At 46.5% G+C, this 27,800-nt stretch overlaps 1 protein-coding gene across 6 annotated transcripts in view; it reads left to right on the top strand.

Moving 5' to 3' along the window:
* The window catches only part of TNC (tenascin C), a 75,043-nt gene extending 54,199 nt beyond the window's left edge, over nt 1-20,844 (top strand). For 4 of the 6 annotated variants that reach the window (XM_063408839.1, XM_063408840.1, XM_063408841.1 and 1 more), the window contains 12 exons: nt 122-394; nt 4,882-5,004; nt 6,810-6,953; nt 8,105-8,224; nt 8,773-8,916; nt 10,908-11,038; nt 11,984-12,116; nt 12,499-12,650; nt 13,802-13,898; nt 15,397-15,558; nt 18,153-18,316; nt 19,526-20,844. In XM_063408839.1, coding sequence (XP_063264909.1) covers nt 122-394; nt 4,882-5,004; nt 6,810-6,953; nt 8,105-8,224; nt 8,773-8,916; nt 10,908-11,038; nt 11,984-12,116; nt 12,499-12,650; nt 13,802-13,898; nt 15,397-15,558; nt 18,153-18,316; nt 19,526-19,636 — 1,754 coding nt within the window. In that variant the 3' untranslated portion in view covers nt 19,637-20,844. The remainder of the gene's footprint in view (nt 1-121; nt 395-4,881; nt 5,005-6,809; nt 6,954-8,104; nt 8,225-8,772; nt 8,917-10,907; nt 11,039-11,983; nt 12,117-12,498; nt 12,651-13,801; nt 13,899-15,396; nt 15,559-18,152; nt 18,317-19,525) is intronic. The other 2 variants (XM_063408842.1, XM_063408844.1) reach the window with 1 other exon arrangement.
* Nucleotides 20,845-27,800: the final 6,956 nt, after the last annotated feature.

Below are 27,800 nucleotides of genomic sequence, written 5' to 3'. Positions count from 1 at the left end.
CCCCTTGCTTTGAACTGTGGTTGGATTCTTGCAGTGTGCTATATCCAGACCTCAGGCAGGTCTCTGATCAACTGATTAAACAATCATTTATTTTCCCCACTGCTATCTTCTCCTTTTTTAGAAGCAGAACCCGAGGTCGACAACCTCCTGGTTTCAGATGCAACTCCAGATGGATTCCGTCTCTCCTGGACTGCAGATGATGGGGTTTTCAACAGCTTTGTTCTAAAAATCAGGGACACCAAGAGGAAATCTGACCCCCTGGAGCTGATAGTGCCGGGCCATGAGCGCACCCAGGATATAACAGGGCTGAAAGAGGGCACTGAATATGAGATTGAGCTCTATGGAATTAGCAGTGGACAACGCTCCCAGCCCGTAAACGCAGTAGCATCCACAGGTATTGTCTTTGCAGTGGGAGGAGTGTGACATTCCCTGCTCCTTTCAGCAGTTCCTTTCCTTTCCAGCTGGTGCTGTTCCAGAGGCGTCCTGAACTGTCCCCTGCATGTCCCCTGTCCGAGTCACTGGTTCAGCATGGTGTGGTTATTTGTAATCAGTCGTGGCTTCCCGAGCTTCATCACTGTCTGTTTAATATGGTTTAATTGAATTACGTTAATGATCAAGAATTAGGCAGCAGAGTGTGGCAATTAAAACACTGTCTTTGAAGGCCAAGAAATATTGTCTGTGCATCAGCCTTTTTCAGTGATTTTCTGTGACTAATTACATCTCAGCTCTGCACAACAATTTACCTCCTTGGGAATGAGTTATGACAAAATGAATTTTGCAGGGCCATTGAGAAGTTTATTTACGGCTTGGCCAGCAAAGGTCTAAGCACCATTAACTTAGACTGATCTTACCAGGAGCAACATGTACTCGAGAATTCAAATTGACTTGAGTTTCTTGGCAAAATTGAAGCAGTGATTCAGGTTCATAATTGAAGCAATTCATTTTGGCAGTTTTGAATGAAGTGTTTCAATCTATTTTTTGCACCAAAATGATGGTTTCATTCTGAAACATATTCAGACCTGAGGCATGTGATGCAATGTCTCATGAGCCGAATTTGGTCTTTAAAAAATGTTGAGCTTGCTGATGTGAACGTGTGGTAATTTGAAATCAAATTGATTATGGGAGGAAAGGAAAAAGATGGGTACAGGAAAGTGAGGGCAGAGCTCCCCGGGGCTGCAGCTCCTCCCCAGGGGCAGCTTCCATCTCTGCTCTGGGACAGGGACAGCACCCAGGGCATGGCTGGAGCTGGGCCAGGGCAGGCTCAGGCTGCAGAGCAGGGAAAGGTTCTTCCCCCAGAGGTGCTGGCACTGCCCAGGCTCCCCAGGGAATGGGCACGGCCCCGAGGCTGCCACAGCTCCAGGAGCCTTTGGACAGCACTGCCAGGGATGCCCAGGGTGGGGTTGGTGGGGTCTGTGCAGGGACAGGGCTGGGCTGGGTGATCCCAGCCGTCCCTTCCAGCTCGGGATTTTCTGTGATTCTGTGAGGATGACCTTGCATCAGTGCAGTGACAGTCAGAGCTGTTATTTTGGACTGAGAAGTGGCTGAACAGAGGGTTGTGGTCAGTGGCACAGGGTGGGGTTTGAAGCCTGTTTGAATCCCCCAGGGTTCCATGCTGGGCCCAGTGTTGTTTAATTAATGTATCAAAGGCTTGGATGAGAGGTCAGTGCCTCCTCAGCAGCTCAGTGATGACACAAACCTGGGTTAGGATATCCTGTGGGTCCCTCCCAGCTCAGGATACGATTCTGAGTTCCATGAGTGAGGAAACCAACAGGAATGCCTAAAAGAGGCATTTGCCAGCCAGCACCCAGGAAAAGGGCAGAAACAACTCAGTGTTGAACAGTTTCTCCTGAAGCAGCCTCATCCTCCCCCCTGCTGCCTGTGGGCTCAGCTGCAAGCACAGAAGGGCCCCAGCTTCACTGCTGCCATCACATCCTGGGATAAGCAGCCAGGCCACCCTCACACTCCCCGGGACACTCCCATGCAGCAGAACATGCATCAGCAGCCCCCCTTGGCCGGGGTCCTCACCTCGACTCCTAAAGGAGAGGGGTGTTTAAAGTCCTCTGCACTTTTAGCAGCATGTCCCCATCCCCTCTGACTCCCAGGATTTATGGGGAGCCACTGAGAGTTATCATTTTCCTCATGGCCATGTCCCTGTGCGGCCCCAGCAGGGAGATTTAGCACATGTCACCTGCTGGAGCCAATGGCCCAGGAGATGTTTGTCAGCTGTAAATAGCCCATGAATAATGGACAATAGAGCCACAAAAACCCAGCTAAATAATTTAGGCTGCAGGTTACACCACAATGGGTGGGTGGCTGCCAAGGCAGCCAACTAATTTCTTTTTTAGGAGTGGATTATTGCACAAACATATGAGTATTTATAGCATTTCTAGTGTGGTTGTAAGGAAATATTTCTATCCCTGAAGAGGAGATTTATCCACTGCTGCTCTCAGAGTTGGTGCCCTTTAGAAATTTATCTGTAAAGTCTCAGTTAAGGTGCAATTTAACTCCCAGTGGGAGATCACAACACATCTATGGACCAATTAATATCTTTGTGGGAAGTGTGAGCCTCAGGTTGCTCCTCTCCCCTTCTTCCAGTGGTGTTTTGCCACTCTGTGACAGCAATTTTTTTTCCTGAGATGATCACAAAACACTTCACATGCTCTTGATATGTGATAAATGCAACCTGCTGCTTCCTGTTGATTGGGAGAAGAAAGCCAGGGAAGATCCTCTTCTAACCTGCTAGGAATGAAAGAACAATTAGCAAAAAAAAAAGGCCCTAAAAAAATAGCTGCTCCAAAATACCATGGGTGATGTAGCAGCCTCTCAGGAAAGTTCCCTGTCTCTCAGACACCTCTTTGGGGATGATGATAAGATAATTTAGATAATTTACCTGTGCCTGCTCAACAGGTGACCTGAGGTCTCTGTGAGTGCCAGGTCAGGAGCACGCTGGCTGCTTTCTATGCCTGCTTAATTCTGGCTTTCAGGTAGCCCAAGAAGATGATTTCATTTGCTTCTTTTTCATTTCCCTGTGCTCAAAGGTGCAAATCTCTCCCATCTCTGGGACTCATTCCAGGACAGATGCTCTGATGGTCCATTATGTTTCTACCAGGTTCTCTCCCAGGAAAGCTGCAGCTGGGGATGTGGAAAACTCACATTAAAACTCTTCTTACTGCTCTTTGTCATGCAGCTCACCTGGTGCAGAAAACAAGCCTGGGGCCCGTGGAAATGTGCACAGCAGAGTCCAAGTGGGATGGATTGGGGATTTTATTTTCTGGGAAAGGCTGAAATTCTTCATGTGTATGAAAACCAAGTGCTGGTCCATCTCTTTGGTCTCCAAAATCACCACTGCTCTTTTTCTTCAGCCACTCAGGGCACCTATAATATAAAGCAAAACCAATGTGAATTTTCTTTCTCTTTCCCACATTTTCTTTATTTTCTCCGATTTCCTTCAGCCTGTATTCAAACTGGCAGCACCTTTTTGTTTCACGTAGCTTTTCCAGCCCCACCTTGCTTCCTTTCTTATCTGCAATTCTTCCCTTGGTTTGTCCATGTGAGCAAACCCCACCAACACAACACTTGTAGTGAGCTCCAGAGACAGAATTTACATTTCTCCTGGGAGCTCAGTTGTTTTTCTTTCCTTGCCTTTCAGTTGATTTAGTGCCCTGCTGCTTTGGGGACACATGGAACAAACAGCCTCTGACTCCTTTCCTGCAGGCACGTTCTTTCCAAGCTATTTCAAGCCCAGGCCCTATTTGTTTTTTTCTTCCTCTTGCCCCCCTTCCCTGCCCTCAGCCTGTCTCCATTCCTTTTCATGTGGCTGGTGTTTGGGATCTCTCCTCTTTGTACTAGAGTTCTGCTTCTCTGTGTGCTGTTCATTTTTTAATACCTCAGTGTTGTTTTGGTTACAGCCAAAAAAGCTGGAAACATTGGAATTGGGATGCTCAATGTAAACCTGGAAGTGGCAGCTCTCTTAGCCATGTCCTTCCAAAGCCTTTTCCATGCTTGTTCTACAGGATCTTAATTAAGCCTCCAACTGGAATGTTTCAGAGACATGTCTGATTTAAGTTTGGGTTATTTTTGGAAAAGTTTGGGCTTTGTTTGCCCAGCTGACTGATTTAATTTACATGGGCAAGTGCAGAGCTCAGGTTTTGACAGGGAAAAGCTGAGTTTTATGAAAAGAGCTGCAGTGGAGCCACAGGTGCCTTGCTCATGATGGTTGTACTTGGATGTTCTCTGGATGGATGTGCTTGAAGGAAAAATCATGGGCTCAGAGAGAGACTCCAGGAGGAACATCTTGTTGCTTCTGGTTTGAAGCCAACAGAAGTTCCAGGAGTGAGTCCTTGAGAGGAGCCTTGATTGACTCCCACACCTGAGTCCAGGTCTCCCTGGAGCATCCTGCTTTAGGAACTTTATGCTCAGGAAGAGAGTTCTGTCTGTGGCTGTCATTGCTGCGTGTCACAGAGGGCTCTGGGACCTGGTGGAAGGTCTAAGAACCCTCCAAGTGAAACTGGGGTAGAAAAAATCTTAAATACAGCATCCCATGGATAGCAGGATGTCATTTCTGTGCATGTTCCTCCCTGCTTTTCTACAGCACTGAAATCTCTGTTATTTCTATATATAGTTAAGTGTTGGGTATTTCTAACATGCACAATACTGGAATGGTCCTGAAAAAAAGGAAAATTTGGACAAAATAGGTTGTTGCTGTAATAAAACCCTTCAGTTTTGTACCCCCTGCATTAATGCTGTTCAGAGCAGAGCACTGACAGCACCAGCTCGTGGTTTAGGGTGATAAAACAAATCAGTTTTCCAGCACTAAGGACTCACAAACAAATGATTTACCTTCTCCTCCCGTGTGGTGTGTTCTCTGCTCTCCCCTGACAGTGGTTGGCTCTCCCAAGGGGATTTCCTTCTCGGACATCACGGAAAATGCAGCCACAGTCAGCTGGATCCCGCCTCGCTCCCGCGTGGAAAACTTCCGCATCTCCTACGTCCCTGTCACGGGAGGTGAGCAGGACAGGGGCTGGCAGGGACAGCAGGGGGGGGTTGCTGGGTTGCCATCCCTCCTTTCAGAGCATCCTCCAGGTGATCTTGCACAGATCGTTGTACTGGTTGGAAAGCAAAACCAGTGAGACTCCAAGTCAGAAATAACAATTTAATAGAGAAGAAACAAACAACAAGAAAGACAAAAATAAAATAAAATAAAAGCAATAGTACAAAGGACCATTGACAGAGTCAGAATGCAAACCTGACACCCTGTTGGGCAGGGTGCTGGAAGCAGCCCTCAGTCAGTCCTCCCAGAGTGACAGCTGTGGCTCCATTGGAGCAGAGATGATCTTTCTAGAGAAAGGGTCCAACCATCCTCTGGGAATCCAGTGGGAACAGCTCCCTTGGTGTTTGGGATTGCTGTTTTATCCTGTGGAAAGGCTTTGGCTCCTCCCACTGGGTGGAGCATCTCCCAATGGGATGAGGTGATGTTATCAGTCCTGTGAGAGCCTTCAATGGCCCATTCACAGGGGATGTCCCTCAGAGGAGGATGGGTGCAGGAAGAGATAAGGAGGCCCTGCCTTATCTGGTGTTATCAGGTGTCCCATTAACAGAAGGCATCGCCCTCTCCCCCCCTAGAGTTACAAGAGATAAAGAACAATATCTCTCAACCGGCTTCAACAGGTGAAAATAGAATACACATTTTTGGTTACATTTTTCAACCGAAGACAGTCACCTCGGTTTTTTTTCTCTGGAATGAGGGTGTGTAGCCAACCTTTGTCTGGACACCGTGTGCACATCCCACAGGCAGGGTTTGTAAGGCAGCCCAGAGGTGGATGCTGGAGTGTTTATACTCCTAATAAGTCTCTGTCTGAACCTCCTCAGCATGGATTCGTTTCCAAACTGTCGTTATTTTGTAGGCACGTCACGAGCTGGGCACACTGGAAAATATGGCCCTTGGAAATAATAATCCTAATCCATAATTATAACAATTTTTCAAAGCTGTGATTTACTCAGTGCTCCCCAACATTGTTTCATTCTTGTTAATGTTCAACTTCAAAAAATTCCTCTATTTCAACACATTTTTAACCTAATTTAGGGACATTTCTGAAGGAAAACAGATAAAGAAGAAACACTAAAAAAATAAAGCCCTACTGTTGACTGACACAAGGAAAGATTTAGGTCTTTAGACAATATAGCCTGGAAGCACACGTGCAACTTTAAATACAGAGGTCCAACAGAAGGAATACAGTCCTAAAGTTAGGCACTTGTCTAAGTACGTCCCTGGAGTAAACCCAGAATTTGGAGCAAATATGGGTGCTAAGTCCTCAGCCACACACAGAGCACCTTTTAAAATAACCTGTGCTATTATCTTTATTATAAATGAGGAGGGTAAAGGAGAATCTTCCAGCCTCACCACAAAAAAAGGCAGATCTAAACTGCAAGCCCTCTCCTCAAGGTGTTTGAACTCCCGTGTAGAGACTGCTGGGGTTTCTGCTTACACCTTGTCTGGGAAATTGTATTTTTCAGGATGGTTTGCATAGGAAAGGACCTTGAAGCTGATCTCATTCCAACTCCCTGTCACAGACAGGGACACCTTCCACTAAAAATGTTAATTTTTCTTACTCAGTACAAACCAGTGATTTAGATTTAGGTGTTAAGGCAACAATATTTAACACCAGTGGTTGTAACTAACTGGGGAAAATTCATCTCCTGCTGTAGAAGCACATCCATGGTGGCCATAATGTCTTTAACTTGAAAAACACCCTTCAAGCATTTCCTGGAGTATTGTGTCACTCACCCCTTGGCGTTTGGCCTCATCCTAGGTACTCCAAACGTTGTCACAGTTGAAGGGAGCAAGACGAGGACCAAGCTGGTGAAGCTGGTCCCAGGTGTGGACTACAATGTCAGCATCATCTCTGTGAAAGGCTTTGAAGAAAGCGAGCCCGTCTCTGGCACCCTGAAAACAGGTAATAATATAAAAGCAGGAAATAGCAGCTTTTTAAATAGATCATCTGGGCTGCAGGAGAGACTCAGGGACTGGAGCTGCAGGCCCCCATGTTTGCTGCCCACACAGACTGTAGGAAACTCTTTTTCCCACTCCTTCTTTTGTCTTTGCCTTTTACGTGAGGATGAAACTTGTAAATTTGGTCAGGCTCCCATTTGCTAAATGCTAAACCTCTAAGACAGAGACATTTCACGTATTTACAATTCTAATTCATCAGAAAAAAACCAGAAGTTTGTTTGGTTCTATTTTTTAATTAATGCTGGTTTTGAGATGAGGGAGCAAAGGAGCAGCTCAGCTGAGCAGTTCAGACCAGTTTCTGTTGTGGATTTCACATGGTTCCAAACTGTTCTAAGCATAAAAACATTCTCTCTCCTGAATTTTTCATCAGTGTTTTCTCAATATTTTTCTCAGTACTCTGTCTCCAGATGTTTTACCTTTAAATATTCCTGCAGGAAAGGAGGGTCCTGCTTGTATTCTTCTTGAGGAACCCTCTTTGTATTCTTTTTGGAGGCTAACAAACGTTCAGAGACATGAGGCAAAGAACAAGATGATGAGTATTGGATAACAATAAAGGAGATTTATAACCCATTCCAGCTGTTCTGGAGGCAGAGATCCATCTTAATTCAGGGAGAGCAGAAACCTGTGTGAAAAGCAGAGTCCTGTGAGGAGGCAAGGCAGGACGTGTGGGGATTTTGGATGCCTGGCTGGCCGTGGGATTGGTTTGTTCCAAACAAGCAGCTGGAAGATCACAGTGGCCATCAGCTGCCGTCACTTTGGTTATTTTTTCCAAGCTCTGTCTCCTGAATTTGCTCTAAAAAAACAACCCAGATTTGAGGGTGTTGAGAGGAATGTCAGAGCTGTTGAGATCGATGGTATCAAGAGTGATCAGAGAACATTGTCAGTTCTGTTTGTTGCCAGACTTTCATCTCTTCCAGCACTGACCTCCCTTTCCAGTTGGTGCTTTTGGTGTCTCTTCATAGGCATTGACGTCTTTCCTGCAGAACTCCACTGCTCCAAAGGGAGTCATGAAAGCTGCACTGAGTTTGGGGAATTTTCTCTCATGAATTTACAGCAGAGCATTTGTCAAATTCCTTCAATCTGTTTTTCTTGCAGCTCTGGACAGCCCGTCAGGCCTGGTGGTGGTGAACATCACAGACTCTGAGGCTCTGGCAACCTGGCAGCCAGCAATTGCTGCTGTGGACAACTACGTGGTGTCCTACTCTTCTGGGGAAGGTGAGGGGAGCAGGGAGTGGGTTGGGGAGCTGAAGGGTTAAAGGTCTCAAGAGGTGCTCATGGTAACTCCAGGAAAATCACAGAATATCCAGAGCTGGAGGCACCCACAGCGATCACCCCAGACACAGACACCCCAACAATGCCACCCTGGGCATCCCTGGCAGCGCTGTCCAAACACTCCTGGAGCCTTGGAACCATCTGGGCTGATACTGGGAGGAGAAGGCTTTGCTGGATCATTTAAAAATGGATCCTTTCAATTCGGTACTTTCGATGCAGACGTGAACAGAGATAAGGGAGATCCCTGGGAAGCGGATTCCTGGCGGTGTTATAATTCCTGTGAACACTAGAGAGAGCTCACACTTTTAGAGAAAGGGCTCTGGTGTAACCCAGACCCAGCAGAGGTGTCAGCACAGGCACGGGCTCCGGGCTTTCATCATTTTGCGCTTACACCAACGGGGAATGAACTAAACCAGTGAGTGGGGCACGGAGCTGAGCACATCACTATGTGTCTGAATGACATCAACACCTCTCCTGTGTTGTGTTCTCAGAGCCAGCAGTGACTCAGATGGTCTCGGGGAACACGGTGGAGTATGACCTGCAGGGGCTGCAGCCTGCCACCGAGTACACGCTGAGCATCCACGCACAGAAGGACGCGCAGAGGAGCGAGAGCCTCTCCACCCGCTTCACCACAGGTGCCACTGCCACCCCACAGCTGCCCTCCCTTCCCGTCCCACCTGCCCTGTGCTCCCCTGGTGCCTTTTTCACTGGAAACCCGAATTTCCACAGTGTTTGGAACCTCCCTGTGGTGGGAGCCTGGTGTGGCTGAGTTGATTTTCAGTCACCAGTTTAGCAGATCCTTGTCGAGATTTTGGCAAGTCTTCATTGCAGACTAAAAGCTGGGTAGTTGTAAAAGCAGAAGTCTTTTATTGCATGGTTAAATCAGCCTCTGTGTCAGTATGCAGGAAGGCTTTGGCAGCATTTTTATCAGTAGTAGTAGCAGTGACAGCACCTGTAATCTGTGTCCCCTGTGTTGGAATTCTGGGAGCTTTGGGCTTTCTGTGCTGAAAGCCCTCAAGCAAGCACTGCATTTAACCTGGGGCTGTGGAACAGGTTCCCAAAATTGAGTGATGGCACTGGGGTTGTGGGTGTGTAGTTTGAATGGTATTGTGTGATCTCACAGGGTGAAAGCTTAGAATTTAAGGTTTTAGTATATATGGGGCAATATGGAGGATTTAAGGCGTTGTCTAAGTCCTTCTTCTGCACCTTCTTCTTCATGGTTTTGGGTGTTTTTTTCTAATTGGGTGGAAAAGGTCTACTTTGTGGACCTTGGGTGGTCAATTATTGGGTTGAAAGTATAAATAATAGAGGTGTCATCTCGTTATTGGGTAATGAGTGCTTCAAATACCGTGGGAAGATTTAGAGGTCCTCCATTTTTCTACCTTGTTAGCCAGGACTCACAACCTGTGAGACTGTGCTATAGATAAGAATTAACAAACACCTGAGTCCAAACATGAAATTTGTCTCTCAGCCGTTCAATCTCTGCTCTGGCAAGGCTGAAAGAAGCCAGAACTGTGACACTGTGAGCATGCTAGCATCCTCAAAGCAGTGCATTTTATTCTATTTTTAGCCAATCAGATAAAAACACAAGGGTTCTACAGTCTTGCTGGACCTATCCTAAGCTAAGATTGATGTGTGACAGTATTTGTATTTTTTTACACAGATTCTACACCTATAACTCTATCTGTTCCATCTAGGAATGTTTAGCAAGGTTACATTGTTTTCCTTATGTCAAGAGCTTAACTAACTTTGCAAAAGGCAATGCTACTGAACTTTAAACTAGGTCTTAGGTCCTTTTCTTACTAACTAGTTCAATCTCTTATTTGCTTAAAAATTCTCTACTTATTTAAAACTAAACTTGCATTTCTACCTCATGCCTGTGTGGATTTATGTATTTTAGTTTCTGTGAAGGTTTTAATTCTTCCCCCACATCTCTGGACACCCCTGGGCCTGTGTGGATGGGGCCCAGGGGGATTTTGTGTCCTTACAGACCCTCACACAGAGCTGGAGCAGGAGCTCTTCTTCGGCGGCTGGTGTCGGCTGCTGAAGGTGCCCAGTTGGTTTCATACTCGTGGCTTTCCATGAGCATCAATGAAATCAGGGATGTTTCTCATTTTCTTGCCTTGGCTTGTCCCAGGGTGTTAATTAGGGAGCCAGTGGCTGAGCCACACCAATCCAGTCCTATAATTACACAGGGGAACGGAAGCTGGAGCTTAGAGCCAGACCGAGCAGGAAAAGTTCTCATGTTGTAAAAAGTTTTCCTATTCTAAAAAAGCATCATTGGAACCAAAGTTTTATTTCCTGGGAATATTTAAATACGAATCTGTCTCCTTGTGAGAAATAATGAAACACACAGTTTTGTCTCAAGACATTTCAGTGCGAAAAATAAAATAAAGTGCCTGGAACAAGCCAATATTTTAACTTAGAGAAAGTTAACACCTTTATTTTAAACTACCAATGGGAAAATTAGTGCTTAACCACAAAATTTAGGTTGAAGTGTTTTTTCATTTCAGATCTCAGTGGAGAGGTTTGTTTTCCTGGCTTGTTTTAATATATGGCCCACAAGATAACTTCTGGAATGAACTTTGTATGGATGTGATTGTAATTGCTGTGGTGCCTCCTGCAGGGCTGGATGCTCCAAGGGATTTGAGTGCCACTGAGGTGCAGTCAGAAGCAGCTGTGATGAGCTGGAGGCCTCCCCGTGCTCCAGTCACTGGATACCTCCTGATCTATGAATCCATTGATGGCAGAGTCAAGGTAAATAAACCTGAGGGGCTGTGCCTCAAATCTGGGCAGTGGAGATGCTCTGAAGTGTCCAGCAATGCAACATAATCATGTGTCTTAATTTAAACACTTGATCTAAAATTACTGACTGCCTCTTTCAGTGCTAGACTGAACACAAATGCATTGGAAACATGCTAAGGCACTTTCTTACATTATACCCTGAAACAGAAGCTCCATTGCAGCCTGAAGGTTGCCTTTCATCCCTCCACAAAACAGATAAAAGCACAAACATTTCCCTTCATTCCAAACAGGTGGCATGGAGTAAGCTCACACCCACAAAGGATGTGATTCACTCTCCTAAACTCAGGGGAATCCCTGTGCAAAGGGATGTCTAAGGAAGAAAGGAGTGCCTGTGGAAGTGCCTCTTCTTCTGCTATAACTTCATTTTGTTCCTACATCATTAGATTACACTAAATGCTTAAATATGAATCTGGGGAATCCCAGCAAAAAGAAAATTTGGGATGCCCACCCTGGCACATCAGAAAAAGTTCTGATTTTCAGGAAAGCAAATTGCCCAAGCACACTGAAAATCAGTCTTTTAATATTACAGCAAAACAGCCTTTTGAAGCCTGGAGAGCAACATTTCCTTGTCCTAAAGGAAGAGTTTCCCAGTTTTTTGTGAAATTCACAATCTGTATGTTCAGGGCATGTAAACATTTATGCTGCCTTGATTTTAAACCCCCCAGTTTGTACATTATCATGGCAAACACTCATTTCCAGGCAGCCTTTACTGAACTTTGAAAGATTAGCTTGTTAAAAATCTTAGAGGAGTAGCTTTCTATTAACTAATCTAGATAGTTAAAGATACCATCAATAGTTATGACAAAGAAATAATGTGACAGACTAAAATATGTGACCATTCTGGTCATTATGATTTATTTCTCTGAGATGTCCCTTTATTATTTCTTTTCTCCACAGGAACTCATCCTAAACCCCGAGACAACTTCCTACAGCCTGACAGAGCTGAGCCCCTCCACGCAGTACACAGTGAAACTGCAGGCCCTGAGTGGGGCCCTGAGGAGCAAAATCATCCAGACCATTTTCACCACCAGTAAGGACATTAGAACACAGCTCTGCTACCAAAACAATTGCAAATAATTTATTTTTGATTGAAATCCTATCTCTGTATCCCCCCCTCCCTTTCCTGTCACGTGATCAGAGATCAATAGATTTGGTTTGCCCACAAAGTTAGTGTAACACAGCTCCTGAATTTCAGTCTTTAGCTGGAAGATGCACTCCCATCCTAGCAGGGAGTAGTTATCTCACATTCCATCACTTCCAGAAGTGCAGACAGATGTGAAAAAAGCACATTCAAAAGAAGAATTCACCTCATCAGCTGTATCCTGAGGATGTTCTGTATGCAGGATGCAATTACAAACCTGTTCCTGGGATCTCATTTCCTAAGGAATGCTTTCTCTTCCCTGTGTGTGCAGCTGGGCTCCTCTATCCCTACCCCAAGGACTGCTCCCAGGCCCTGCTGAATGGAGAAGCCACCTCTGGGCTGTACACAATTTACCTGAATGGGGACAAGGCTCAGCCTCTGCAAGTGTTCTGTGACATGGGCGAGGACGGGGGCGGCTGGATCGTGAGTATGGGGACTGGGGCAGCACATCCATCCCTGCACATCCATCCCTAACATCCCATCCCTGCACATCCCATCTCTGCTCATCCCATCCCTGCTCATCCCATCCCTGCTCATCCCATCCCTGCACATCCCATCCCTGCACATCCCATCCCTGCTCATCCCATCCCTGCTCATCCCATCCCTGCACATCCCATCCCTAACATCCCATCCCTGCTCATCCCATCCCTGCTCATCCATCCCTGCTCATCCCATCCCTGCTCATCCATCCCTGCTCATCCCAACCCTGCTCATCCATCCCTGCTCATCCCATCCCTGCACATCCATCCCATCCCATCCCATCCCTGGATCCCATCCCTGAATCCCATCCCATCCCATCCCATCCCAGGTATCCTCAGGTTGTTATTATCATGGGGCTGTCTTGTCTATACATTTGGGGGGTTTTATCCTGGCCAGGACACCCCAGTGCCCAGAACAGGGTTGCCAGCTCTCTGTGTGTCTCCAAAGGATGGGTCACACCCCTGGTTTCAGCCCTGATCCCTCTCCGCTGGTGTAAGGGCTGCTGAAATGACCATATTGGATAACACAATTTCTAAATAAACAACAGGGAGAGGGGACGGTGAGCTGGTTCTGTGTGACTGAAAGAGGGAGTGAGGGAGGTTAAAGCACAGCCCAGGGGACAGCGTTTGTTCAGCAGCCACACAGGGCAGTGGCTTCCAAAGCCACTGTGCAAGGGACACATCCCACACAGACAACAAAGGAATGGCACCTTTGTTGTCACCTCTCTTCACTGACATCCCCAAATTTCAACATGCCAAAGGGACCCAGGGCACAGAAAGGCAGCAGGAGCCAGAGGAATGCTTGGGTGGGACATGAGACGGGATGGAGAAAGCCTTGGCTGAGAAATCCAGAACTGCTGGATGGGTTTAAAAAGGCAAAGAGCAGGAGCCAAGAGGCCACGTCATGCAGAGGAGCCTGGGAACCCAACAGAGAAATTGGAGACTTCAAAAACACAGGGAGCATCCAACAGCCTGGGTGCAGCTCAGTCCCTGCAGTGAGGGGTGAAGGCAGGGCAGGAGCAAGGCTGAGCTCTGTGTTTGTAAAAGCTCTTTCCTTCTGACCAGGGTAATGTCCATAACATTTCTTGCTTTTAGGTGTTCCTGAGGCGTCAGAATGGAAAGCAAGATTTCTACAAGAACTGGAATATGTACGTAGCAGGGTTTGGAGATCCTAAGGATGAATTCTGGATAGGTAGGTGCTGAGAATTTGTATTTTTGAAAAAAAAAATAGCAAAACAGAAACACAGCCCATAACTCTAGGAGCCACTTGGAGACGTCCGTTTAGTAGGCAGGAGTATTTGTAAAGGGGAACAGGAGAAAAGGGGCTGGGGACACCCTCTGTGAGGGAGACTGAAAGGGCCAGGCCCAGCCTCCCTCCAGCCTCAGTTCAAGGGTGCCGTGCTGGGGGCACCAAATGAACCCACCCAATGCTCCCTGGGGCCCTGGGAGAACTCAGAGGTCAGCTGGGATGCAGGTTCTGCTTCCTGTCCTCCTGGATCACCCCCAGCAGCAAAGGTTTATCATCCAGAGAGGAAAGGCAGGGTGAATAGAAGTCATAAACACACATTTTGGTAAAATAGAAGTAAAACCTCCACTTTTTCAAAGGCTGTACTGCATTTTTCTGATTGTAAATGAAAGATGATGATGATGATGATCACACTGCAGAACTTTGGTATATATGTGTTATAAATACACATAATCATGTGCCTTAATTTAAAAACTTTAAAATTACTGACTGCCTCTTTCAGTGCTAGACTGAACACAAATGCATTTAAAACCTGCTAAAACACTTTCTTACATTCTGAAACAGAAGCTCCATTGCAGCCTGAAGGTTGCCTCTCATCCCTCCACAAAACAGATAAAAGCACAAACATTTCCTTTCGTTCCAAACAGGTGGCATGGAGTAAGCTCACACCCACAAAGGATGTGATTCACTCTCCTAAACTCAGGGGAATCCCTGTGCAAAGGGATGTCTAAGGAAGGAGGGAGTGCCTGTGGAAGTGCCTCTTCTGCTATAACTTCATTTTGTTCCTACATCATTATTATTATATATATTATATATATAATCCTACAGATTACACTAAATGCTTGAATATGAATCTGGGGAATCCCAGCAAAAAGAAAATTTGGGATGCCCACCCTGGCACACCAGAAAAAGTTCTGATTTTCAGGAAGGCAAATTGCCCAAGCACTGTGCCATTAAAAGACCAAAAATCAGTCTTTTAATGTTACAGCAAAACAGCCTTTTGAAGCCTGGAGTGTAACATTTCCTTGTCCTAAAGAAAGAGTTTTCCAGTTTTTTATGAATTTCACAATCTGTATGTTCAGGGCATGTAAACATTTATGCTGCCTTGATTTTAAACCCCCCCCCAAGTTTGTACATTATCATGGTAAACACTCATTTCCAGGCAGGCTTATTGAACTTTGAAAGATTAGCTTGTTAAAAATCTTAGAGGAGTAGCTTTCTATTAATTAATCTATATGGTTAAAGATACCATCAATAGTTATGACAAAGAAATAATGTGACAGACTAAAATATGTGACCATTCTGGCCATTATGATTTATTTCTGTGACATTTGTACTGCCTCGCTTTTAAACCTCCCAGCTTGTACATAAGAGAACACAGAAAAGACAAAAAGGCAAAAAAACCCTTTCGCATCAAGACAATCATTCCTTTCTGCTCATACAGGTCTGGAGAACCTGCACAAAATCACTTCCCAGGGCCAGTATGAGCTGCGGGTGGACCTGAGGGACAAAGGGGACACGGCGTACGCGGTGTACGAGCGCTTCAGCGTGGGCGACGCCAAGAGCCGCTACCGCCTGCGCGTGGACGGCTACAGCGGCACGGCAGGTGAGAGCAAACAAACACCCCTCTGCCCCTCCTGAGCACCACTGCCTCCATGGCACGGCAGGTGAGAGAAACAAACACCCCCTCTGCTCTCCTGAGCACCCACTGCCTCCATGGCACGGCAGCTGAGAGAAACAAACACCCCCTCTGCTCTCCTGAGCACCCACTGCCTCCATGGCACGGCAGCTGAGAGAAACAAACACCCCCTCTGCTCTCCTGAGCACCACTGCCTCCACAGCACGGCAGGTGAGAGCAAACAAACACCCCCTCTGCTCTCCCTGAGCACCACTGCCTCCATGGCACGGCAGGTGAGAGCAAACAAACACCCCCTCTGCCCCTCCTGAGCACCCACTGCCTCCATGGCACGGCAGGTGAGAGAAACAAACACCCCCTCTGCCCCTCCTGAGCACCCACTGCCTCCATGGCACGGCAGGTGAGAGCAAACAAACACCCCCTCTGCTCTCCCTGAGCACCACTGCCTCCATGGCACGGCAGGTGAGAGCAAACAAACACCCCCTCTGCCCCTCCTGAGCACCCACTGCCTCCCCGCTGGCTCAAGGTGGAACACTAGTGAGTACACCTAAAAGAAAGGAATGTTATGGTCAGGCTGCCCTGCTTTTACAAACACAGAGCTCAGCCTTGCTCCTGCCCTGCCTTTACCCCTCACTGTAAGGACTGAGCTGCACCCAGGCTGTTGGATGCTCCCTGTGTTTTTGAAGTCTCCAATTTCTCTGTTGGGTTCCCAGGCTCCTCTGCATGATGTGGCCTCTCAGCTCCTGCCCTCTGCCTTTTTAAACCCATCCAGCAGTTCTGGATTTCTCAGCCAAGGCTTTCTCCATCCCTTCTCATGTCCCAGCTAAGCATTCCTCTGGCTCCTGCTGCTTTCTGTGCCCTGGGTCCCTTTGGTATGTTGAAATTTGGGGATGTCAGTGAGGAGAGGTGGCATTTTACTGCCATTCCTTTGTTGTCTGTGTTGGAATTCTGGAAAATGAGAATTTGGGATTTTAGTGTTTAGTAATACATGTGAGTCAAGATGGAGGACTTTGGGCGTCGTCTGGGTCCTTCTTCTTCACCTTCTTCTTCCTTCCTCTTCATGGGTTTGGGTGGTTTTCTGTAAGTGGTTGATGGAGTCCACATTGCAGACTTCAAGTGGTTGGTTATCAGATTTAAAGTAAAAAAGGTTTAGGGGGCATTTCATAATGGGACAGATTGTCCTTGAAAAGACCTCGCAGAGATAGAGAGGTGCTCCATTTTACCTCATTTCTCTAACTTACTAGTTAGAGCTCAAGGTTTGTGAGTATGTAAATAGATGACAAATAATAAACATCCAAGCCTGAACATGAACGTCGATGCTCATGTATTAATCCTGACTTTGGCAGGGAAAAAGAAGCCAGGACAATCACAGGATGTGTCCCTTGCACAGTGGCTTTGGAAGCACCTCGTGGCTGCTGAACAAACACTTCCCTTTGTGAGGTGTTTGAAAATCAAACATATCAATGTATTTTATGTTTCCATTTTATATCCCCCAGGCATTTTGGTGCCATATTTTATGGCCTGCTTATGGCAGGATTGAAACAAGTGTATTAAACCACAATATATCTCATTTGGCCAATCTTGGCTGTCATTTATACAGCCAATAATAGCCTGGCACAGCTTCTTTTCTTGTCAATAGAGTTTGCAGCAAAGCCCTGCTGTAATGTGATTTATAATTTTGCTGAACAAATCGTCTGCCTTTTGTAATCATACTGGGGCAAACCCTGCAGCCCTTGGTGACTCCTCTTCAGGGCTTCAAAGGATTAAGAGATAAATCCAGTTTAACAATATGTCTTTAAAGGAGATAATTTCACTCTGCTGGGTGCAAACCAGAGCAGAGATGTGGGCTCTACCCTGTGACCAACACAGGAGCTTTTACCCAGACTACAGAGATAAAAAGGAAATGCTGCAGCAGAATTAATGTCTAGTTAATTTAGATGGGATATTAGGAAGGAATTGTTTCCTGGGAGGGTGGGCAGGCCCTGGCACAGGGTGCCCAGAGCAGCTGTGGCTGCCCCTGGATCCCTGGCAGTGCCCAAGGCCAGGCTGGACAGGGCTTGGAGCAGCCTGGGACAGTGGGAGGGGTCCCTGCCATGGCAGGGGTGGAATGAGATGAGTTTTAAGGTCCCTTCCAGCCCAAACCATTCCATGATTCTGTGATTTAAGGCATTCTCTGGTGCAGAGTAGTAGTAGCTATTGCTATGAGTAGAATTCAGTCAGTGAGGAGACTCCCTTGGTCTTGATTCCTTCCATGTGAACGTCTCTTTGGTCTTGGCTTGTCCACACTAAAATCCAGCTTTTAGCAAGAAGTGCATAAATTGAGCTGCATGAAAAGAAACCACTTCATATATTGGGCATTAGAGACCACCTGAAAAGATACTTTGACCTGCTTGCAATAACAAAAACTGTGCATTTCCTTCTGTATTAAAACAAGTAAATTTTTAAAAATTTAGACACAGACAAGGCATGGCACAGTCCAAATATTTTCTGCAGAATGGACACACCCATGGAATCTAAACCAGGCAACCCACTGACCTTGCTCTTTCTTTTGTCCCCCCACTCAGGTGACTCCATGACCTACCACAATGGAAGGTCCTTCTCCACCTTTGACAAGGACCACGACTCTGCCATCACCAACTGTGCCCTGTCATACAAAGGAGCTTTCTGGTACAAGAACTGTCACCGAGTCAACCTGATGGGCAGATATGGTGACAACAGCCACAGTCAGGTGAGTTTGGGTCTGAAGGCTTCTCTGAAGCAAGAGAGGAAGGGGAATTGCAATCATGGGTTTTTCTGATGGTTCAGTCAGCCAAAAATCGCAGCATCCCCTCCTCCCACTCTCAGGGAACATAGGGAAATGTACAGGCAATTGCTCACAAAACAAGAATTTAACATCAGCTGGTGAAATCTTGTTGGCTTTGTCTGATTTTCCAAGACAAGTGTGCAGAGAATAATTGTAGTTTTCAATGTGTGAAACAAAAATGTCCTTCCTACCATGAAAGCCAGGGAAGGAGGCCAGCCACAGTTCTGGGGGACAGAGGTTTAACAAGACCAAGCTCAAGGTGCTGCCCCTGGGTCAGGACAACCCCAGGATCAGTCCAGGCTGGGCTGAGCAGAGGGAGCAGCCCTGGAGAGGCACCTGGGGGTGCTGTGGGTGAGAGCTGGACCTGCCCCAGCCCTGAACCCCTGCCCTGGGCTGAGCCCCAGCCTGGGCAGCAGGGGAGGGGATTCTGCCCCTCTGCCCCTGTGCTCAGCTGAGACCCCACCTGCAGAGCTGCCCCAGCCCTGGGCCCAGCACTGCAAGGACCTGGAGCTGCTGCAGAGACCCAGAGGAGGCACAGGGGGATCAGAGGGATGGAGCAGCTCTGCTGGGAGGAAAGGCTGGGAGAGCTGGGAGTGTTCACCTGGAGAGGAGAAGCTTTGGGGTGACCACAGTGTGACCTTGCAGGGCCTGAAGAAGCTACAGGAAAGATGGAAAGAGACAACTGACAATGGCCTGGAGTGCCAGGACAAGGGGGAATGGTTGCAAACTGCCAGAGATTAGGTTTAGATGAGATACTGGGAGGAAATCCTTTCCTCTGAGGGTGGGCAGGCCCTGGCACAGGGTGTCCAGAGGAGCTGTGGCTGCCCCAGGATCCCTGAAAGTGGCCAAGGCCAGGTTGGAGCACCATGGAATAGCGGGAGGTGTCCCTGCCCACACCAGGGGTGGAATGAGATGATCTTTAAAGTCTCTTCCAGCCCAATCCATTGTATGTTTCCAAGATTCTGTGACCTCATGTGGGTGGGTTTGTACACGTTGGCCATTCCACGGCCCCTGTGCTTCCCAAAGCTTCTCCACCTTGTGGTGCCTCTGTGCCCAAATCAGAAACCTCCCCAGTCTGAACCAGGAGCAGCAGATGGAAGTGTGACCTCCCACCTGTCCCCTTTGCCTTCACAGGGCGTCAACTGGTTCCACTGGAAGGGCCACGAGTATTCCATCCAGTTTGCAGAGATGAAGCTGAGACCCTCCAGCTTCCGGAACCTGGAGGGGCGGCGGAAGCGAGCGTAGAGCCCCGGGGGCTGCGGGCAGGGCTGGGGAGGGCAGGGACGGAGAGGGGCTGTGGGGAGACCCCCTGGCATCGCTGGCCTGGGGTGTGAGGAGCTGGGACTGGTACCAAAGCATCGGTGACCCGTGGCCCGACAGAGGCTTGGCAGCATTCCAAACAAAAAAGCCTTAAAGCATCCCAGAGTTTCCGGCAGAGCAGCTCCAGCTGCCCACCAGGAACGTCCTCCACACCAAAGACAACGATCTCAAGGGTTCTGTGTTGTTCTATTTTTTTTTTTTTTTTTTAATTTTATTTCTGCCAGAAAGCGTCTGGGATAAAGTTCTTCCGATGTCTGAGAATCTCTTGGGTGGCCCAGGGGAGGGGAGGGAGAACAGCTTTGTACATTGGTAGTTTGTTTTAGAACCAGCCATATTTTACACACAGAAATGTGTAAGCTTATCATTATTATCGTTGTTATTATTATTAGTTATAAGTGAAAATAATCAGTGATTTGAATGCCTTTCTTTATATATATATCGAGTACCCCAGAGAAGGAGGAAACAGGAAGGGAAAGCAGTATGTTTTTAAACTTAAGCATAAGATTAATATTATTAATATAAAGACAAAGTAATAATAATAATAATAATAATGATAATAATAATAAGCTCATTTTGTCATTTTTAAGAGAACCATGCTTTTGGAAACACAGCAGGACAGTGTCTGATTGTAAATTTTTTTTTTATAAATAAAAGCACAATTACTTTTAAATAAATTTCTACCTTTTTTTTTCATCCATGTGGAGTTTGTGCATGTCCAGGATATATTTACTTAGATGGGGAAATAAAGACAGACTGAGAATAATTAGGCTGCTGAGCCCCTACTGAAAACTGTTCCTTTTGTCAGTGACTGGTTGTAATTATTCTGGTGGGTTTGTTGCAGTGAAATGCCCGTGAGGATTTGGGTTCCTTCAGAACATTTTATTTTTTTCCCTGCCCAAAAGCTTCACCCATGTTTTTCTAAGTGTTACTGACCAATGCTTGCTCCATCTAGGTGGGAAAAACTAACAAAGCAAAACAAAGAGAACCCAGAGTTGTTGTTAGGTACCATGGGCAGCTTTGAACACTTGTGTAAATAAAGGGCTCTCTTTTTTTTTTTGATATGAATGAAAATCCATGTAGTTCCTCTGTATCAAACTCTGCAGTTCAAGACAATAAACGATCTCTTGTTTTAATCCAGTCTCTCTGCCCTACTTCAAGGTTGCACTTTGCAAATGTTTTGCAAATGTTTTGTAAATGTTTCTTGCCTCCCTCCTGGCTGAAGTTACACTCCTGAACTTTGTTTGTGTTGCACGGGGAACACAAATCTCCTTCGACCCTCCAGAGCACTGGCAGCACTATATTAAATTAATTCTCTGTAATTAATCACCCTTCATGGAGTTTATCACAGTAATTGATAGGCAGCATAAAGGAGAACAAATCCAGTAATGAAGAAATATGCTCTGCTCTCCAGATGCTTTCCAAGCTATTAGGAAATGGCACTGGATCTGTGTTTCTGGGCGCTGGAACGCTCTTGCAGTCTGTTTGCAGACAGTCAGGGGAAGAAGTGACATTTATGGAATGATTTCCTCATTTCTAGTAGCACCCCAGAGCTGCCTGGCTCTGCCTCTGGTGTCATTTACCTTGGCAGCTCCAAAGAGCTACTGGAGACAGGCTCAGGTTTGTGCCTTGCCCCAGAGAAGACTCGAACACCCTGCACAAAAGGAAGATGATATTTCCTGTAATTACTCACTGACAGATGCCCTGCTTGGTATTCTCTGTGATCCCCACTGTGAGAGGCAAGCTGGCAAATCCTCGGAGTCAGACCTGCCAAAACTCCCTTCAGAGCTGACACAAGCTTGATTTGGGACCAGCAGCTCCACCACGGGCTCCTGGAAGGGAAATTCACTGCCTTTCCCTCCTTTCCTGTTTGTAATTCATGAGAAGCATTTAAAAACACGCTCATATTTGAAATCTGTTCATGAACCTGCCAAACCTCAGTGCTGGTGTTCATCCTTAGCGTGATGAAGCAATTTGGGAGCCTCCAGGGGGCAGGAGAGGAAGAGCTTCAAAAAATATTTCCTCAGCCAGATTTAAGGTCCTAAAGGCACTGAAGGAGATGACTGGGGGCATGAGAGGGGTTTATGGGGTTAGGACTGTATCCATGAGGTATTTTTGAGACAAGTGGGTTGAAAACTCCTTTTCCAGTGTCACTGTCCTAACCTTAACTGCAGTCTGAGTAAGAGTTCAGGCTTGGATTTCTGACTTAAGTTTGGGTGAGGTGAAAGCTTCAAGGCAGGTGGGCAAAAGTCAGCTGGATGCACAGTTCAAGGGAGTGAGGCTGAAGCTGATGGCAGCTTTCAAGTTATTAAATCCCCTGGCTTTTGGTGAGACTTGGACTGCTGTGGTTGTTTCTGCCTCCAGGCATGAGTGTGCAGTGATTAGAGCACTCCAGGGTGATGTGGGAGATGACAGATACCTTAAATTCTTCCCTCTGCCAAAGTAATACCTTGGTGTCAGCTCAGCAGGAGCACCCACATCTGCTGCATCACCTCTGGGTGCAGCTCCCTCACCTCCTCTGCTGACGCAATTCCAGCCGAGGGAACTGATCTCACCCATTGCTGGGCTCAATGTCACCACAAAGGCAGGGATCTCACCTGAGCCTGCAGCAGTGAATAAGCAGCCTGCCCAGTGATTTGTGACAGAAAACACAAATTTCCCATCTTTCCTGCCCAAGGATGTCCTTTCAATCAAAATTACAAGTTTGGCTTGGTTTGCTTTAAGAGCAGCTGAGCATAACAGAATCAGAGAGCATGAAAAACAAGAAATTGGGTACACAGTGATCCAGAGGCTGCCCCTGCTACTTATTTAGTCTCATTCTTCACTACCTGAATCCAAAACTGCAGCCTTGAAAAACCTTCTTGCAGCTGCCATGTTAATCCTGGGGCTGTTAAAGGGGCAATACCTATTTTTCTTTTTTTTTCTCTCTCTTCTTTTTCTCCTTCTTCTTCTTCTCAGCCCTCTTTGTGGTTGACCCACTGAACATTCTCTACCAGAACTTGGTTAGAAAAGAAAGCAGAATAGAAATGTTTAGGTGTCATCAACAAGCAGCAGCTTGACCCCAGCAAATGGCAAGGAGAGGGCATCAGTCTCACAGGTACCTTCCACTTCCTATTTCTGACTTCCAGGGATGAGGACAGGATGACCCAGAGCCCTGGAATAGACCTGGGATTGCTGAGATGGTGCTTGGCTGGTTCCTGCTGGTTCTCTGCACTCCATCAGGAGCTCAAGGCAGAGTGGAATTCTTCACAGAGTGTTACAATTAACTATATATATATATATATATATATTTATAATTATATATATATTTATAGTTAGATATATAACTATAATTAACAAAATTATAACATTTATTTAATGGGAAGTGGGGAAAAATAATGTAAAATGAAAATAAAAAAGAGACATGAACCTTCCAGTAGCTTTGGAGCCCCTGTTCAGCACTGTTTTAGCCTTTTCTTTGGAAAACATCTGCTCCCTTTGTCCCTCCACCTTTTCCTAGGTGATTTCCCCAGCAGGTGCAGAAATCTCAGCCTGCAGAGCTCCAGCAGCTCTGTGTGTGTACAACATATGTTGGTCCTGATAAACAAGGAGTGGTTTGTCAGCAGGAGACTGCGAGCAAAGCTCAGCCAGAACTGCACACATGATCTTTATTCTTGGAGGGCCCTGGAAAAACACACATCCTGATAAGCCCTTCAATCTAAAGGTGAAGGAGTTGGTGTAGGTGAGAGGGAAAGACAATTCTTAGCATAAAAAAAGAAAAGGAAAAAACAAAATAAAACCAAAAAACCAAAACCAGAATAAAAGATGATGTAAGAACCGCTCTGGCTTTCTGGGTCACCCTCGCCTGCTTACAAGCTGTTCCTGGCTCCATCCCAAAAGGTTCAGGAGTAGAAACAAACCTGATGATTGTACAGAGAGGTTTTCACTTGACTTGCAGCCTTGGGGAGGAATTTCCACAGGGCTGAGAATGAGTCTCCATCCGGGCTTGCATCAGCCGTGTTCCTGCTGCGGAATGAATCAGGCCTGTCGCACTCTGCAGTGGAAATGAGATCCCGAGTGGAGGCTGGAGCGGGCAAATGTAACCGCACACAGGCATTTCAACAGCTCTGTGAGCTGAGGGAAGGTTTCCTGCAGGGGGTGGGAGTTATTGGACTGGGGAAGCTATTGCATAATAAAGAGGCTGGTGCTGCACCCAGCTAGGCCATCTCTGTATCCCTTGACTCCCACATTTAGGCCCACTCAGCTGAAAAATCCACTTCAGCTTTAGTCACCCATGAAATGTGGGGAGCTCGTGAGATGGTATCTGCAGGGTTACTCACTTGTGCCCTTTCAGCTGTCACTGAGGATAAGGCTTTGGGGTTTTGGGGGACAATAGTCCCCTTTCAAGACCTCTGAAATTTTGGAAGTCTGGGCTGAGCTTTTCCGAGGGGTCCTGCAAGGGAAAGGGCCCAAGTGTCCCTCCTTAGTGCTGCTGTTTGGCTTTCCCAGCTCGGCTTCTTGGCAGCCTGTGGGGAAGGGACAGGTTTGGAACGGCAGCTCAAATGTGCCTGTTCCTCCCTCAGTGCCCTTTGTCCCTCCCTGGGGCCCTTTGTCCCTCAGTGCCCTTTGTCCCTCAGTGCCCTTTGTCCCTCAGTGCCCTTTGTCCCTCCCTCAGTGCTCCCTTTGTCCCTCAGTGTCCTTTGTCCCTCCCTGGGGCCCTTTGTCCCTCAGTGCCCTTTGTCCCTCAGTGCCCTTTGTCCCTCCCTCAGTGCTCCCTTTGTCCCTCAGTGCTCCCTTTGTCCCTCAGTGCTCCCTTTGTCCCTCAGTGCCCTTTGTCCCTCCCCAGGGCCCTTTGTCCCTCAGTGCCCTTTGTCCCTCAGTGCTCCCTTTGTCCCTCAGTGCCCTTTGTCCCTCAGGGCCCTTTGTCCCTCTCCAGGGCCATCCTCCAGCCTCACACTGGATGCACAGAGGGGCATCCACAGCCACTGTGGGCACAGGGGCTGTGGTTTGGAGGCGTTTGGTGCACAATTAGTGCCACTAATAAATAAATATCTAGCTGTTATTCACAAACCACCAACAAACTACGGGCTCTGTTTTCTGGGATGGCCACAGGGGGAAAAGCCAATCCGCCTGTGCCAGCCTGCCTGACCTGGCAGAAGCCTCCTCCGAGGTGTCTGGTTCCACAGCAGCACTGAAACCATCACTGCACGGGCAGGGATGGCGCAAAGCGCCTGCTGATGACTCTGCTCCCTCACCTCTCCATCAGGTACTTTCCTCAGAGGAAATCATTCAGCTTCCTGTGTTTTTACTGTAAATTCTGTGCTGCAAAGAGGAAAGAGAGAAAGAGACCAACACAGATGGAGAGATTTGGCTGGGGGGGAAAACCAACACACAGTGGTTTCAGTGCAGATAATCCCTTTCACTCCCACTTTCGTGGCTCTCTCTGCCAGAGGCATCCCCCTGTTTTAGAGCAGCAGAGAGGGTTAAAAGCAATATCTAACCTGAAAATTGGTCCCCTGCTTAAACTGAAACTACTTTCAGGACTCAAAGTGCTCATTTCCTCCCCACCCTTCCTCTGCCTCTTTACTTTTACTTTATTTCATGCCTTGTCCTTCTGTTTGTGTGATTCTGTGAAAGTGAGAGGAGAAATAATGTGAAAAAGGCTGGGTTTTGTCCAAGTGAAAGAAAAAATGCCTGGCTGTGTCACTAGAGAGCACAAGCACTTAGATTTATCTGAGAGATAATTTCCACTTTGTCATCACACCAGTTGCAAAAGTCACAGCTTTAGGAAGAGCTGGGACTTTTTTATTAACAAGATATTCTAGGCTTTCATGCAAATAGAATGCTGCTTGCAAAGAAGGTATTCAGAAAAAAAAACCAAAAAACAGGTCTTCCCTAGAAAAAGGTTTTAAAGGACAATTACAAAGGTTTCAACTCCATTATGACCAACCAAAGAAGTGTTAATTGCCTAGAGAAATTGGAAACAAAAGTAAAAAAAATCATATTCTGAGCTGCCTTATATCCTGAACCATTTGACTTTTCCCTAGAAAATAAATAGTGAAAATCAGATTATACCCCTGAGATTATTATTTTTATTTGTTTTCAGTGTAATCAGGTGCATCCTCTGCTTTATGGTAACCAGACTACCTGGAAATTACCCACACACACCACAGCACTGACACAGCAGTCAAATGAATTGCAATGTTTTCATGATAAAAAGTACATAGAGGTGGCAGCTCTGTGTTTTGGCAGTCTCACCTCAGCCCTGAGGAGTCTCCTCTGGAGCAATTTGTGTGAATATATCCCAGCCCTGGCTATACCTGCATTCATGGGTTCTGCTCCTGCCTTTCCACAAGGCTTTCCAAGCACTCACGGCTCCAGCCACTGCTCTAAACTCTTCTCACTGAAATGGGGAAAAGCCTCTCAATCACCAAAATTTCAGTGTCCCTGGGAATTCTGAGCCCATCTCCCCCATGCCAAACCCATCTCAGCTCACTCAGTCTTGGAGGGAAAAGCAGCTCTTGGATGTGGTGATGCCTTTTCAGACTTAGCTAAAAACAGAGGCCAGACAGGATTAAGGGAATAAAAAGCAGGTGTATTTATGGAAGGGCCTTCAGGTACATCTCAGGCAGACAAAGCCCCCCAGGGGCTGCACCCACAATGGACAAAGGCTCACGGGTTTCACACTTTTATCAGTTTGGGTCATTTGCAGATTGGGGTTCATCTTCCAATTACAGCTTCAGCTAATGAAGTCATTTACCCCCAGTTTGCTGCCCCCAACTCACTTTTGTTTCCATCTCTCAGGCCTGAGGCAGTGAGGTGTCCTTGATTGCCAGGCCTGGAGAGGAATTGCTGTGTCTGCCCCAAATGGGGAAGCAGCAGCTCACACTGTGTGTGGAGTTTGGAGTTACACACTAAAGAACTGCAGGGTTACAAATATAGAAATAGATAAAAACTAAACTCCTGAGGGATCAGTGGTGCTGAGCAGGGGGTCTGTCCTTGTTCCCAGGGAACAGGATTGCTGTGAGTGCACCAGCCCCACAGCAGAGCTGCCACAGGGGTGTCTGTGTGTGCCAGGGCCCCTCAGATGTGCCCTCCTGCCACCAGACCGAGGGCAGGATGCAGCAGGAAACTGCCCTGGTGCAATTCCTGAACCACAGGAAATGCAGCACATTGTCCTGTGCCGGAGGATGGAAGGAGTCACCTCGAGTGATGGGAAAAACGAGGTTCACTTGGTAAAATTTAAAAGTTTAATAAAAAAATACAAATAGAAAATCAGGAGACAATAAGAACAAAAGTATTCTTTTACAGGCGCCTGGGTACCTTCACATGGGATTCACCATGCGGGTACCCTGCTTAACAAAAGAGTCATCCCTTAAAAACACTAGTGTTGAATGTTCATACATTACATACATGATCCAAACATTCCTTTCAAATCTTAGGTGTTTCTGTTTAATCTCATCTCCCCTCCTTCTCCCATCTATAAATCTGGCCTTCTCATGGCTCCATACTGTCGCAAGGTTTTTGATAACAGATGTTATAAATCTTTTTTCTTTTAGAGCCTCTTTTAGAGTTGTTGCTGCCATCCCTTATCCAGCTAGGATACCATGAAAAAAAATTCCTTGGTTATCTTCTCCATTTCTCGAGCTAATTACAAAAGCATCTTTACAAAACATAGTTTCTATTTTACTATTAAGCTATAGCCTAAAAACTACATTTACCATATCACTGAAAGAAACTATATGAATACAGCATAACTTCCCAACATAACACATGGGATGTTCATTTTAATATCTATGAAAAGCCAATTACATAATATGCATTTATAACAGGTGACATAGCCCTGATCACTCCTGCAGAACATTCCCTTTGGGTTGTTTTCTTCCTGCTCGCCTTGGGACAGTTGCTGTGGGTTGGGAGGGGCCCTGGTGATGCCTTAGGACTTTAGCTTTTATATTTTTTATATATTTGTAACTCTGCAATTCTTTGGTGTATACCTCTAAAGGATATATGCAGGTGTGTATATACATGTAAAAACTATCCATGGCTGTTTGCCCACAAACACCCACATATCAATATAAAACTAAATACAAATATAAACAAGAATTATAAA

The sequence above is a fragment of the Prinia subflava genome, chromosome 12, assembly GCF_021018805.1.
Source record: "Prinia subflava isolate CZ2003 ecotype Zambia chromosome 12, Cam_Psub_1.2, whole genome shotgun sequence".
Classification (NCBI taxonomy): domain Eukaryota; kingdom Metazoa; phylum Chordata; class Aves; order Passeriformes; family Cisticolidae; genus Prinia; species Prinia subflava.
The sequence above is the reverse complement of the archived record's forward strand: the minus strand, read 5'-3'. Positions and strand labels throughout refer to the sequence as shown.